We start from the raw sequence: 15,507 nt of genomic DNA, 5'->3' as shown, positions 1-15,507 counted from the left end.
TGTGGAACTAATAAAAGATACTTATGAAAAAATACATACCATTTTCAAATTAATAAAGAAATCTGTAGGAAACACTCAGCCTTGAAATTGTCAACAATTCAGTGTCACATGGCCTCAGAGCATCAAAACCATAAAACCAGCCACGGGGGACTCAGTGTGGAAATTAACTAGATCACCTGCTCATCAACCACCAGGGCTGCGGGAAATGTAATCATGGTAGGTGAGAGAGGATTTCTTTCCAGAGACCCATTCATTACAAATATAGCCAGTATCTTAATACTTGAATACGTTTCAAATTCTCTCCAAAGTAAACATTTCCAAGTTGGGTTAGAAGTGGCTGTTCCCAAAATGAAAACTATTCAAAGGAACGGTGCGAGGCTCCACTGTGCCTGCCTTAGGGCACCCGCTCAGGCAGCGCGTGACACCCACACGCACCCGTCAGGGTTTGGAGATCCCACTTTGAAGATGAGGAAACATGGGCTCACCTGGGCGAGGTGATGGGTTCCGTACGTGCCGCTGGAAAACACGGGCGCCCAGTCTTACCCAAGTCTGTTGAACGTCAAAGCCTAACCTCTTCCCGTGACCTCTGAGTGCTTCTCCACTGAGGAGTGATGTGACCTTGCCGGCCTCAGAGACCACCCATCCTAAGGGTTTGTCCTCAATTGTGCAAACTCCTGTTATTTACAGCTCAGACCTCTGTGTGTGTGTGTGTGTGTGTGTGTGTGTGTGTGTGTGTGTGTTGGAGTATCTCAAGTTCAACTGTTCTGAAAGGCGATCTCATGATACCTCCTCTTGGAGGAAGGGAAATGCAAGCAGGCAGCGGGGTTCCCATAACCGGGGAGAGAGCCGTGCATGCCCCGCGGGGAGTACCTCCCTGGAGAGGCAGTGAACAGTCACCCGACCGCTATCAAGTGGGAACAATTTTCTTTTTATTCACGCGCTCCCCGTGGCTCAGTGTCTAGCATCATTTCAATGGATGCGATCACGCGAGATGGTTGTCACGGGGATCGGAAGCTGCGGCCAGGGTCCTCAACGCAGGCTGGTCCCCCCTCCCCCCCCACTGTCCAGGCGCACGTGGCTTGCGGCCAGGTCCGTGCCCTCCACGCTGGGGGAGACAAAGCCCCAGCGCTGCCCGTCTGGGCCACCCCTCAGTCTAGGCCGCAGCTGGGGCATCAGGCAGGAGAAATGTGCCCAAAGCCGGGGCTCTTCATGCTGGGGATGTCGTTCTTCCTGTAGAAGTCAGCCTTCACGTGGTTGGCGCGGCCGTGGTCCCGGTTCAGGGGCTCCACGGGCTGGTGGATGCGTCTCCCGTAGACAGAGGACGTCAGCACTCCCACGGGCCGCTGGCGCTCCTGGCGGGGTGACCGGAACACAGGGTCGGAGCTACCCGCCTGGAGGCCATCTCCACCTGGCTCTCGCACACCTGCCTCCTGCATACCCGGGCTCCCTGATGCCACGGGCGCCCCCTGAACTATGCCAGACCTGCCTGCCCCTTGTGCTCAGAGGCCCTCGTCGTCCCCAAGTCCTTCATGTAACCCAGAGGAAAGGCGAAGATGTGGCATGGGGTGCCACGTGCCCTCTGACCTCAGGCTGCGATCCGCCTCCCTCCTCCCTCCCTCCTCCTGTGCTCCCCTGTCTGCCTCTCTCCTCTCCCACCTTCTCGCTTTGCCCAAATCCTTCCTCTCTCCACCTGGTCATCTCCCTGCTCCCTGTTTCCCCAACACCCCAACTGCCCAGCACCCCATCCCCCTGGTTCCCTCGCATCTCCATGCCCCCCTCATTTCCACACCCCCCTCATCTCCCTTACGCCCAAGCCTATCATCACCTCCCCGGCCCCCTTCACCTCCCAGCTCCCCAGTCCCCTCTTACTTCCCCTGCCCCCCTTAAAACACCTCATTCCTCTGCACACCTCTCATCACCACCTGGGATTCAGTTCCTTATTTGTATGACTTGACGTTTCTATTTCCTCATAGGAATGTGAGCTCTGAGAGGACAGGGACCTTTGTCGTATCCCCTCTACGCTCAGTGCCCACAGGGGGGTGGGGGGGGCTCAACCTCGGGCTGGGGGCCAGCGGGCCAGCCGTGTCCTTGAGAGGGGAAAGCACAAGCCTTACTACCAACTCGGAACGAATCCACGTAAACAAACACGGTAGGAAAAAACGTAATGCCTGTGACTTCAGTAATAATACCACAGCGTCCCCAACTAATGTCACAGTGAAACAAAGTCTCCCTGGAAGGGACCGGGGACGTTCTTAGACAATAGCAGCCACAGGCCCAAAGGCGCTGACCTCACTGGGCGCTTTTACATTCTGCTTTCTGCGCTTCGTAGAAAAGCTGATGATATTTACTGAGCACCCGGCTCTCGGTAAACACACTGTCCTCAGATCAGACTCCGCAGAGACTGTGTCTGAGTAGGGGAGGACCCCAGGAAGGTCTCACCGCTAAGGACCCCCACAGCCTCCTTAGCCCCGGCACCTGGCCCGGACCTCCCCTCCCCGGGAACGAGCTTTGCTCCTGGCGCTGCTCACACAGCTGGCCAGCTGACCGCAGGCAGGGCCCGAGCTGTCAGAAAATCGTGCGCAGATAAAGCAGGGGCTGCCCCGTCTGTCGAGGTTCGAGGCCAGTTCCTAAACTAGGAAGGTCATTCTTGCGGGCGTGGTTCCCTCCCCAGCAGGGCCACGGTCCTCGGAAGAGTTGTGACAGCCGGGACTCAGGAGTTAAGCAAAAACCTGCTCTGTCTGTTGAAAAGAACTTCTTAGTTTTGCCTTCATTAAATTGTTTGGTAAACTCGACAGCAGAGGCATAAAGACTAATGCAGGCACGCGCGGCCCAAGAGAGGGAGCCGGCAGTGGCCTAGTGCGGCCCCGGGCGCAGGGAGGGACAGGAGGGCCACACACGCGGGCCGGGGCAGCGCTTGTCAGCAGCCTGTCTCCACATTACCTCCTCGTTCACGTGAAGCCCCAGGCTCTTTGCATGTTCTCTGTCATCTCGGTGCAGCTTCTGATTGTAGCCTGGGCTCTGGTTAAAAACACAGTCATACAGGGAAGTGATTCCTGTCTGGGGATAAAAGAAGAGAGAGAAAGCCACGGGTTTACTGCAAGGCTGAGCCGCGGATGCCCTCGCGGAGACTGGAAGCCACAGGCTTCTCACCCTATGGACGGTGGAGATGGGCAGGTCCCGTCTGCGTGGAATGTGTGCTCAGGAGGGTCACCCCACAGCAGCCTCCACAAGCACAGCAGGAGGCCGCCCCCTCCCCGCCACCAGCGAAGCCGTTCCCTAGAGGCCCGGCGAGGTGGGGCCACCTGCCAGGCTCTCCTGTGCGTCTTACAGACCCCTTCTTGACCTCGACCGAGGCGGCGGCTTCTGCTCTTTGACCCCATCACTAGACCACAGCCTTAAAATAGGAGTAATGCACTCAATAAATGTGCTTTCCCCTTCACCTCCGCTCTTCTCCTAGTTCCCAGATTTTCTGCAACACGCTGCTTCCTGTCCTGCTTTAAAAATGTAGCCACAGCTGAACACTGGACAATGTAACGGAACAGAAGTATCCGCAGGTTGCTAGCCCAACAGGTCGGCACCTAGTACAAACCTCTGTTGAATATTCTGAAATATTCCGGAAATGTTTTCTTTAATCAGATGTGGTAGCACTAAGCAATATAATTCACAAATGCATGGACATATTGCTTTGATGTATAATATATACACATAGTATTAGCGCACATAATATACAATATGATATATACAACATACATAATATACAGTGTATTATATACATAGAATACACGCTTTTGCAAGCACACACACAGCTCTGATGTATTAGAAAATGATCCCATTAACAGCTTTCATCTGAGATATCTCCACCGTTCCATCCCAAATATCTCTTGGTACAAAAATCCATCTGCCTCATCTGGGATATGATAAAAAGGAAAGAAATCCGTGTCAGCTCCTCTTTAACCTTCACCCGCAAGTCAGGCCTGTCCTTCACGCCCCTGTGTCACGGGCCGGGTGCCTTGAATCCTCCGGAGCAAACCCAGACACGCCATCCCACTGGCATTTGGGGTACAGGGTATCGAACCTGTGCTCACTAGCTCGCCCGCTTTCCTGGGTAGTGATGCCAGAAAGAGTCTCTTTCAAGGGCAGGACTCGGAAGTGGAAGGTAAACGGTGGAAAGGATGCACGGCATAGGCTTTATCTGTTGGAAAACACGACCGCCCGTTCTCTGCGGGGGGACTCAGAGCAGCTGGGAGCAAGGGAAATGGCCGCATGTCATTTCCACCCTGACAAACCCCTCGCAGGTCACCTGTGCTGTGCAAGTCTTGCTGGGCAAGACTGCCCAGGCACATGGCTACCAACCCGGTGCAGTGAACCGCCTAGCAAGGCAAACAAGGCGAGCATTTGGGATTATTCTCTTAGGTTCCTAAGAATCCAGTGGCGCCATGCCTGAGACGCTTACTCGGGCTCCTGGAATCCTGGTTTGTGGAAGTTCAGAGTCACTCTGTGCAACTTAGAGGCAGGACCCCTGGCTTCCGGAGTCTGAGCCCCGATGGTCATTTAACGAGGTCACCAAGCAGGAGCATCTTGTTGGCATTGCCCTCTGCCGCCTATGGGCTCCTGGGTCTGTCCACATGCTGGTTTCACTTGTCCTGAAGGCCACCTATGAGATAGCTCATCCACCCCCAGCTAGAAAAAACAAACAGCCTGACTCAGCGGGGAGGCGATACATTATCCGACATTTGCTACTGTAAAAATTGGCCGGCATTTTGGGAAGAACAATAAACTTGGGTCTTCATGTCACATTATAGTCAAAAGTAAATTTGGGATGGATTAGAAAAATATGTGCAAAGGAAATCCATAAGGGACTTCCTACACATGACAGCACTGGGGAAAATGTCACAAGGAAAATATCAATCACTTTGGTTATATAAAAATCAGACATTTGATAATCAAATAAAGTTAAGACTTTTTTTTAAACCCCTAGGAAGGATAGAGAAGTCGCAATATCTTTAACATGCAGTGTGTAGGATGTCCGCAGAGGCAGAAGCTGATGGCATCAGCTGGGAGCTGGCTTCTAGCCCTAGAGACTGTGAGCGAGACTTGCAGCATTTTGAGGGAAGCCACCAGGCCAGAGGGCTGTGCCGGAACACGAGAGAGGCTCAAGCACACATGCACTCTGCCACGATGGTGGGACATAAATCCCTTAAAGGAGCATTCTGGCCTTTGCAAGGGCAGGCACCTCAACGCAGACCCTTCCCCTTGGGGTTCAGAGCTGCTGGCCAGGTCCGGCTGAGGCCGGAAGGCTGACCTGGACAGTGACTGAGTACCCCAGCACCCTCACAGCACCCACTTACACACAGGGATTGGAGCTGGGCTCATCATAATGTGGATGTCACATTGTCGCACGCATCCCTCCTGGCCTGGAGGACCCTGTGCAGTGGGTGTGTTTCAGACACGGCGGCTCGGGTCTGCAACAGAAACACCGGATCCCCCGGACTGAGCGCCTGGGTGGCAGCTGCAGCCTGAGATCTCTGGGCCACGGAACGGGTGACCATCAGTCCCCGCCCGGCCCCGTGTAAGTGACCAGCCACACCCAGGCCTGAGGGACGGCCCCCCAGCAGGGGCCGGGGGGACGGGGCTCCTCCGGGACCTACCAACTTGTGCCCGCCTCCTGTGCAGGGGGTTCCCATGCAGCCCTGACCCTCCTGAACGGAGCCGGCGCCCTGGAGGCCCTGGACTTGTCCTGGGAGACCAACCCCCTGGACAGAAGGATGAACTCCAGAACAGAGGGAGAAAGCCATCGCTGTTTCCTGAATGAGGGAGGCAAGGTCGTTTCACTTCGTACGTTCCCTGCACTGGGGGAGCCCCCGGTGATGAGCTCTCCTCATGCTCAGCTCTCCTAAAATACTCCACAAAAGCAGTGCGAGGAGAAGCTACGTGCCTCAGTTTACCCCAGTGGGTTACCAGAAGCCTATCTTACTGTATGCTAGAGCAATGTTTATGAGGACTCCCACTGCGCCTGCGGAGTGTGATCAGAGTCTCTCTTTCTCTCTCCTTTGCAGGGTTTTTGCATGTTTATTCCTTTCCAGAGTAAAAATGAATTGTTCTTTCACTGAAAAATAAGGGGTGGAAACATCAATCAGGAGGCAGGCAGCCTCACTTAGCAACACGACTGTCCATTGTCAAGGTCTAATCAAACTGGAAACTTGTCTTTTCCTGGATCTTAATTATTCATCTTTCTTCTTCCTTTTTGTATTTCATTCCTTTACAGTTTGAAGCAAAATTACACTAATAACAACCAATCTGGATTTAGATGCTATCACAAAACAGATCTTCTGAGTTCACTAGGATTTCGCTATTAAAATTTCTTAAGAGAGTTCCTCTCCAAGCATGCACGTTGGTTTAAAAAAAAAAAAAAATCAAAATGAGCCCATGTACTGCCTCCCTGGTAATCTCCCTTTGCCCCTTTGCATTTTGAGAATTCTACAAATGTGGTGTGATCTCATTCTGGCTGTGAGGGTCCCCCACGGTGGTCCCTGCTCCTAACACTGCAAAATAACTCGTTCATAGCCGTGGGCCGTGCGTGGAGTGGAAGCCTTCACTCTTCAGCCCCTAGAGCACATAACTCTGACTATTGTGCGAGGCACCCAAAGAGGCTCCAGGACAGAAATAGCGAGTCCCTACCTTGGAGGAGACCTCAGGCTGGGAACGGAAATAAGCTCATTAATTAAACAACACCAGGTGATACACCAGAAGCAACAGAGGGACACACAAAGTACAGGAGCCCCAAACAGGAAGGATTGGGTCCTGCCTGGGCTCACGCAGGATGTGGATATGGCTGAAGTCGGCTAGAGGGCGCTGCACCACTGTGGCCGGGCCCCAGGAAAGCCACCTCCCTGGGTGTCATGGGTTGAATTGCATCCTCCAAAAAATTCCTGTTTTAAGTCCTGACCCCCAGGTTAGACATAGGACGCTGAAAATGTGATTAGTTAAGTAAGACGAGGTCATACCGAATCCAATAGCACTGGTGTCCTTATAAAAGAAGTTCAGAAACAGACCCAGATATGGGGTGCCTGGGTGACTCAGTCGGTTAGGCATCCGACTTTGGCTCAGGTCATGATCTCAAAGTTTGTGGGTTCAAGCCCCACATTGGGCTATGTGCTGACAGCTCAGAGTGTGGATCCTGCTTCGGATTCTGGGTCTCCCTCTCTCTCTGCCCCTCCCCCACTCATGCTCTATTTCTCTGTCTCAATAATGAATAAAACAAAAAAAATGTTTTAGAAAGAAACAGATACACAGGGAGAGAGATGATGTGAGGAGACAGAGGGAGCAGATGACCATCGACAGATGAAGGAGAGTGGCCAGGAACAGACTCCCTCATGGCCTCAGAAGGGACCCACCTTGCCGACACGCTGATTTGGACTCCTGGCCTCCAGAACTGGGAGACGGTAAATTTCGGAGCACCTGTGCTCCAGGGAAACTGAGTCAGTAAACCATTCAACCCAGACAACCAGGTTGGGAGGCATCACCAATATTCAATTCCACTCTACCCTTGACTCCATAGAGGATTAATCTTCTCTCCTCCTTTGTGTGAATTAAGCTATGTGACCAGATCTAAGCAATGAACTATGAGGAGGGGGGGTCATGTGGAACTTTTCAGGCAGAAGCCTTTGGGGACTCCAGAAGCTTCCACAGCAGTTGCCGAGTGACTATCCTGGGCAGAGCCGTTCCTCTGCCCCCCGTACATTTAAAAAGAGGAATAAGCCTTATTTAGGGTATCGACACTTTGGAGGCTGCTGTTTACTGTAGCATACCTCGTCTCTCATGACTACCACAAGCCGTCCTCACCTTCCGTCTACAAGGACATATCTCCCGGGTTGCGTGCTTCTGCTGCTCCTGGTGCCTCCTACCAGACATTACACACTCTTGCACAAATAACCAGGGCAAGATTCCCAGCAAACCAGGAAGAGTCCTTTCTTTTCTCCTCCCCTTCAGATCATTTAAATATAAATGGACTCTCCATTGTTGGTTCAGCCAGGCAAATTCTGCAAGAAAGAAAGAAACTAAGAGAAATTAATATATTTTCCACGTGGCACTCAGGCAGGGGTAATATGCGCTCACCAAACATATTGCCTCTTCCAGAATAAACAGAAGACTCCAGTGGCCAGTGTCCTTCACACTTACTAGTTCTGGCAAAGAATTGTGGGTGAAGCCAATGGGCATCACCTTCTAGGCTTGGTCCATAAAAGCTCTCATGTGTGTCCTCCATGCTCTCTCCCCTCACTCTTTGGCCAGCAGGTTCAAAGGATCCAGTAAAGGACTGCAAGACCCTGAAGATCCTCAGGCTCTGGCAATTGTGGAACCATTAAAAGGAGGGATATGGTTCCAGATTCTGTATTAAGGAAGCTGGGCTGGGCACCTGGGTGGTTCAGTCAGTTAGGCCTCTGACTTCAGCTCAGGTCATAATCTCATGGTCCATGAGTTCGAGCCCCACGTTAGGCTCTGTGCTGACAGCTCAAAGCCTGGAGCCTTCCTCAGATTCTGTGTCTCCCTCTCTCTCTGTCCCGCTTGCGCTCTCTCTCACTTTCTCTCAAAAATAAATAAACATTTTAAAAATTAAAAAAAAAAAGAAGGCCAGGTAGAAGAAACACAAATATTGGGCTATATGTGAAAAATAAACACACTTCCATTATGTGATGTTTATATGCATAAGGCCAATGGTGTGCCTACGTTAACAAGCTGCTGTCCAGACAAAAAAGGCCTGATTTGCAGCATTTGTCGATTTCTGCAGTATAAACACTCTCACCGTTGCCAATCTGAGGCTTCCAACTGAATGCAGAGTTCAGATAAAATGCTAGAAATTGGCTCTTTGTTTTAGTATGAGCAGGCTCTGACACACCTGTGGTTAAGGCTCTCAGGGTTCAGGGTCCATTTGCTTCCGTAGCACAGCACAGCCCACCTTGACTAACCTTGACTAAAATGGTAATGAAGCCATGATCGGGCTGTGTTCACTTCCTCTCTTTCATGGGCACCGTACTGTCACCTCTCATCTCGAGGCTTCCGGTCACTGTTTGTCTACCCAGAGCTGTGTGACCTACTTTTAAAAATGGAAATTCTCGAGGTGATCCAACTGGTTTCCTTTGATTCATAAGGGCCTCATTTTACTTCTGATGAGTCCAGCGTTTGTCCTTGGGAGTCCAGCGACATGTGAAGCTTAATGAGGACATCTTCATTAATTTTAACATCATTCAAACGTCTATTCTCAGAAGGATTGTAGCTTGTCAAGGACATGACACGCTAGTTCTTTTAAGAGGACAATACTCAGCTATTCTCTTTGGTTCTTCTGTGGCAAAGACTCTGTTTCCTCTCCTGGTGCGTTAGGATCACAAGTTTTGAAATTTTCATAACTTTCCCAATAATCGGAACATTTTATCAATTTAAGAAGAATCATCGTATCATAAGCAGTCTTGTTAAGGCATTATCTTCACTACTTTTTAATTTTATATTTATTTTTTGAGAGAGAGAGTGAATGGGGGAAGAGTAGAGAGAGAGAGAGACAGAGAGGGGGAGAGAATCTCAAGCAGTCTCCATGCTCAGCACAGAGCCCGACTCAGGGCTGGATCCCACGACCCTGGGATCATGACCTGCACCAAAACCATGAGTTGGACGCTCAACCACTGAGCTACCCAGGTGCCCCCTTCACTACTTTTAATGGATCTGTTGCAGGCGGTGGTCTCATCCCAAACCAGAGCCCTAGAACGTGCCTCCTTTACCCTTGAGTTGAAATGAACCAGAGCCTCCCTCTGACCTTGGGTGTGTTTCAGCCTGAAGGTGCACTCAGGCTCAGGGTTCTGCATCAGTCTGCCGCACACCTTGTCTCCAAGAGGAGGTTTAGAGCCGGGTGTCCCCTCTTCCACTGACACCAGCACCCCCCTTCCCCCTGGCCTGTCCCCCTGTCCCCCAGGTGTTCACATCACAGGAGGAAGGGTGAGCCACAGGGGGCTGCCGCTCGAATCGAAGCTGTTCCTCTTGGTCAAATACACTGGAGATACAGCTGCTCCTTTTCCTGTGTCACTGTGCTCTTTAAACAGGGACGGTTTTGAAAAAAATGTCTGAGATGTATTGTTACATCCAGGAAGCAAGCTGCAAATACACACGCGTAGTTGTGGGATCTGTGTGTGAACATGTTTTGTGTGAACACAGTCTCTTGTGACTTTGTTTTAAAATTTTTGCAGGGCACCTGGGTGGCTCAGAAGCCTACGAATCTGCCTCTCGATATCGACTCAGGTCGTGATCGTGGTCATGAGATGGAGGCCCCTCGATGGGCTCCATGCTGGGCTCAGCTCTCTCTTTCTGCCCCTCCCCACCTCTCACTTGCTCAAAACTAAATATTTTTTTTTAACTTTGCATCCCACTTATTCATTCCTCTTCTGTTCATGCAGCAGGTATTTACAAAGCACCAACTATGAGACAGACACTGTTCAGATCGCAGAGGACAGAGAGCGATCAGAATAATCCCCGTCCTCATGGGGCTCATATTGTAGTGGGAGGAAAAAGCAGCAAGATAATTGAGTAAAACCCTCAGGGGCGCCTGGGTGGCTCAGTCAGTTGAGCGTCCGGCTTCGGCTCAGGTCACGATCTCGAGAGCCCCACATCAGGCTCCCTGCGGCCAGCCTGTCAGTGTGGAGCCCGCTTCGGATCCTCTGTCCCCATCTTTCTGCCCCTTCCCCACTTGTGCACTCCCCAAAACAAATAAATGTTTTTTAAAAAGCCTTCAGTCGGTTGATACTAAAACTAAAACGTGCACAGGAGAAAAACAGGTAGGGAGGGGGACAGGCAGCATCTGCAAAGGGCGGCCATGATTTCATCCAGCTGGCGCACGTTTAGATCGAAAGGCATGTGGGTGCAAGGACTTGCCTGGGTTTTAAGAGGTCAAGGAGCTACAGGATCACGGCTCACCTCCCCCAGAGCCCTCAAGTGTGTGTGGGCAGAGGTGCCTGGTGCCTAAGGGTGAAGAGGCTCCACCTAGGCAGGCTTGGCGGGGCTCATATTGAGCACCTTCTGTATACGGGACACTGATGCAAGCCTTCCGGAGACTTGCCTTTGCACGCACCTCTGGACCTTCCACATGCATCGTTTTACTTTTTTTTTTAATGTTTTTATTTATTTCTGAGAGAGAGAGAGAGACAGTGTGAGCAGGGGAGGGTTAGAGAGAGAAGGAAATACAGAATCTGAAGCAGGCTCCAGGCTCTGAGCTGGCAGTCAGCACAGAGCCCGACGTGGGGCTCAAACCCACGAACCGTGAGATCATGACCTGAGCCGAAGTCAGACGCTCAACCGACTGAGCCACCCAGGCGCCCCACATCGTTTTACTTACGATGGGCTCAGCTGCATTCGGTGAAGGGCAAGTCAGCGATCAGGAGGGTAAAGAAGAGCCCCTGGCCTCTGTGTCTCCATCGCACACGGACAAGGAAAGTCAGCTCATCTCCCTAAAGCTGAGTGGGGTTTTCGGAGCAAAGCTCACTCGAGACAGGCTGTCTGCACTCCAGGCCACCACGAGAGAAAGCATGTTCTAAACCCCCTAAGAATTTCTTTTTATGTAGCTCTTAGACTTTGAGAAACTTAATCAAACCTGCCATAAAAGGGCATTGTCCGTTGACTTGGCTTTTCCATGTCAGTAGCAGAAATGTTGCAGGAGGCAGAAGCAGGAAAAAAGTAATTTAAAAACATCATTGAACCAAATCTGCCTTGCTGCCTCCTTAACGGTATTTTATAAGAAAAGCTCACGCTGCTAGAGCCCCTCGGGAGCCGTACAGGAGTGGATCACATTGTAACTGGCAGCTTTCGATGACAAATTTGTCTCCGGATCCAAGGCATTACTGGGGCTTTAAATAAGCGTGCTGCATTCAACGCCTTAACTTTGGGGTTTCTCCTAGGGGAGATGCCTTAGCTTAGAAGCCACCAGAATGATTCTCAGATTATGTGCCTCACCTGCGTAAACCTCCAATGGCAATCAAGGGTGCAGGATATAAAACCCTGGCCGGGGACCAAACCTCAGTGAGAAGAAACTAATAGTCACCAACAAAAGCAAATAATCATAGCTCTGCTTACACTGGGCTTTACTATGTGCCACTTTACATCTATTAATTAAAGTCATTCTCATTATTGGCCCCATGAAGCCGGTACTGTTCCATAGGTGGGCAAAGTGACCCAAAGAGGTTGTGACTTGGGCCATCTGCACAGCTAGTAACATGCAGCCAATATTTTTACCCAAGACTGTTGGTCTGTGCTACTAATTACTAAGTGTGTCACGCAGTAATTGACTGATGAGCTAATTCTGCCCTGTTTCTTCTCAGCTTTGAGTAGGGCCTGGATTTCCAATTAACTTAGGGGCAGCTGAGTTCTCTAGCAAATTTGTGATATGGAGTTCATCGTCTTCAGTCCACATGATCTTCATGGTAGAGAATCAGCTTCCGGGGGTGCGCAGCTGATTAAATTCCAGTTCATATAATCCCCGGGAGGGCATTATTACCATTGGTGGCTCTCTTGCCAATATACTTTGAAATGCCTTTTGTTTTTCTTGATGCTTTCAGGGGCTATTTTATTTAGGTGTTAATATTGCTGCTACGTCATTTTCTTCTGTGTGACACTTAAAGGCCTGAGGATTTGACTTTGCCTGTGACTCCAGCTACCAAAACTGTACTAATTTTTTTTTCTTAAAATCTACTTTGCATTAATTTGTTCTAAGGCTCTTTCCTACCTTCCAGGTAAAGTACTATATTGGAGCAGGGGGTTTTGAGAGAGAGACAGATAGTCCCTGCTTTAGCCTTCTGGGTCACATGGTTTCCTGCTGCAACTACTCAAGTCTGTGCGGTGGCCATAGATAATACTAAATGAACGGGCATGGGACCTTGTTGTAATAAAACTTAATTAAGACGGACAATGGGCCAGATTTGGCCCAGGGGCCTCTGTGTGCGGAACTCTGAATTAAAGCAGCATAGTTCTTGCCTACCCCTGATTTCCTCTCAGATCCAGAGCCCTGGGAATCTCCTATGTCTGGCATCTCTCTGCATCTTGGCCCCAGAGAGGTAGAGCCACATATCAGATTGGTGAATCTGGGAATAAACCGAATCTGCCATGTTCCACTCTGTTTCTTTTCTGTTGGCAGTGGCGGGCCCACAGTGGGTCGGACTTCAGCTCTGCTGTTTCTGGGGCCCACAGCTGCAGTGGCTGGGTAGGTAAATCTACCGGATTCAGAGCTTCTGTGTCCACAACCCATTCTTGCCCAGAGTCCTTAGCAGTAACCTGCAACCTGGCTTTTAGTCTCTGATAAATATGCATCCGGAACCCCATCCGCTTTAGTCTTTTATCTTATTTCTCAATAGCCTCCAAGTGGTACTTAACAGGTCTCCTCAGAGGTACACATAAAATGCTGTATTGTGAATTTTTTCATGTTGTCAAGAAGCCAGACAACATTTATGTTCTCTCAATAAAACAGCACGGACCATCTTAAAACATCCAGATCCCTGGCTTTTTTGGCTGGTTCTCTCATGCTGTGTGGTAATGCTCTGCATGGATCATGAATTGGCAGTGATACAGGTTTTGCATAATATTCATTTAATAAATGACATTATTTACAGATAAAAGTTCTGTCAAAACATATCGCTCATGGGAGGAAAAAATAGGAGGTCCGTGGTGGCAATGAGGTGGGACACCATTCCTCTAAATCCCCCCAGTGTTAATTCCCAGTGGATATTCTAAATCCCCTCCCCCAACGCTAATTCCCAGTGCACCGAGCAGGGATGCGCAGAACAGCTGTGGCTGTCCCCTTCCTTCTGTCCTCTGTCCTTCCATATTGCTCAGAGCTAAGCAGAGATGCGCTAACAGATACCATAGAGCCTCCTGGCCAAGGTTTTTGTGTTAGTTTGCTCAGGCTGCCAAAACATAGCACCCAGACTGGGGGGGTTTAACCAAGAGAAATGTACTGTCTCACGGTTCTGGTGGAAGAAAGTATGAGATCAAGGTGTGGGCAGGGTTCCTTCCTCCCGAGGGCTGTGTGGGAGGATGCTGCTCCCGGCTTCTCTCCTTGGCGTGTAGAAGGCCATCTTCTCCCTACCTGCTCCCTTCATCTTCCATCTATGCGCGTCATGTCCCCTTTTCATAAGGGTGCTGGTCGGTCATATTGGATGCACCCCTCCCCCCAATGATGTCACTTGAATCTGATTACCTCTGTAAAGAACCTGTCTCCAAATAAGGTCACATGCTGAGGTGCTTGGGGTTAGGACTCCAACATGAGAATTTTAGGGGGACACACAATTCAACCTGTAACAGTTGTCTAAACCAGAAACTTCTGTGTTTGCTCCTCAGGGTAAGCTCCATGACATTCTGCCCTGGCGTTTCACGCGTGACAAGTCCCTGAACGTGTGCTGACCTGATCCGAACGACGGTTCATGCGGGCTCTATGGGTGACGGGTGGGGAGGAGAGAAGGAAGGTCGCACTCTGTGGGAACACCTTACACATCAGGAGGGAAAGACCTCCTTCTTCCTAGGCACTTGACCAACGCTTACCCTCTCTGAGCCCCTCACTGTCCCTGCAGGCTGAGCCACCCCAGGGTTCCTTTTACTAACAATGCCCCTGCATCCTGAACTGCAAGACACACTGGAGACATTTAGGAAAGACAGCTCTATGACAGCCGACGACTCCGACAAGCTCTGACTTGGCTTTTTGTCCTTTGGCCTCCCCCCTGCTTTGGCTGCACAGTGGCCTTCACAGACCGGCAGGCTTTTCCCATTAGCGCAGGTGCCGGCTGGAGCCGCCTCCCTGTCCTGCTCTCCCTGCAGGATGTATACATCTGCCTCCTGGTTTGCAAGAGGGCCCTCCAAGGGCGTCTGTACCCTGGACTTTCTGGGCCCGGGCGCTGCAGCGAGGGATTTCAGACAGACCCCAGAGGGAGTCCTGTCCACACCAGCTGCGCAGCCCCGGTCTCCTGAGACACGTTCCACCACCACCCCCTCCACCTCCATCTCCAAGTCCTGGGCAGAGGGGTCCCCAGCCTGCCGCTCCTGGTAGTACTACTAGAGCCCGTAGGTTCCCAACCCCTCACCAAAGAGCACTGGACCCTAACCTATCCCCAAAGTGCTCCGAACACGGGGTTGAGCATTCTGGCACCCCACCCTACCCCTTAAGCCTTCCCCTAGCCCCTCATCCCAGCTGAGGATGCGTCCCACAACAGCCACCGGGCTCAGCCCCCGCCCATCCTCTAGGTGAAGGTCTCCTCGCCCAGGGGTCCTCACAGACTGTGCAGCCCTGTNAGCCCTCTCCGGGTCTCCGCAGCCCCTCCGACTCGTCGCGCAGCGGCCACCCGCGCAGCCCCTCCCCAGGACGGCTCACCTTGCCGGGGCGGTAGTAGTAGCTGTGCTCCTTGGGGTCCAGACGCCGCGGGGGGACGTAACTGAAGGCGGAGAGGGCCGAGAGGGGCAGCGGCCGGGGCTGGGGCCGCAGCGCGGCGGCGG

The 15,507-nt window shown here is 51.4% G+C and overlaps 1 protein-coding gene across 1 annotated transcript; it reads right to left on the bottom strand.

Moving 5' to 3' along the window:
* Positions 1-909: 909 nt before the first annotated feature.
* Positions 910-15,505, bottom strand: CFAP90 (cilia and flagella associated protein 90; the record flags this gene model as incomplete). The annotated part of the gene is made up of 3 exons (XM_077749454.1): positions 910-1,352; positions 2,941-3,057; positions 15,386-15,505. Coding segments are annotated over 3 exons (417 nt in total), but the record flags the coding sequence as incomplete, so codon positions are not given.
* Positions 15,506-15,507: the final 2 nt, after the last annotated feature.

This window comes from Crocuta crocuta, unplaced genomic scaffold (genome assembly GCF_008692635.1).
Source record: "Crocuta crocuta isolate KB4526 unplaced genomic scaffold, BGI_CrCroc_1.0 scaffold89, whole genome shotgun sequence".
In the NCBI taxonomy this organism is placed as follows: domain Eukaryota; kingdom Metazoa; phylum Chordata; class Mammalia; order Carnivora; family Hyaenidae; genus Crocuta; species Crocuta crocuta.
This window is presented reverse-complemented; position numbering and strand designations above follow the sequence as displayed.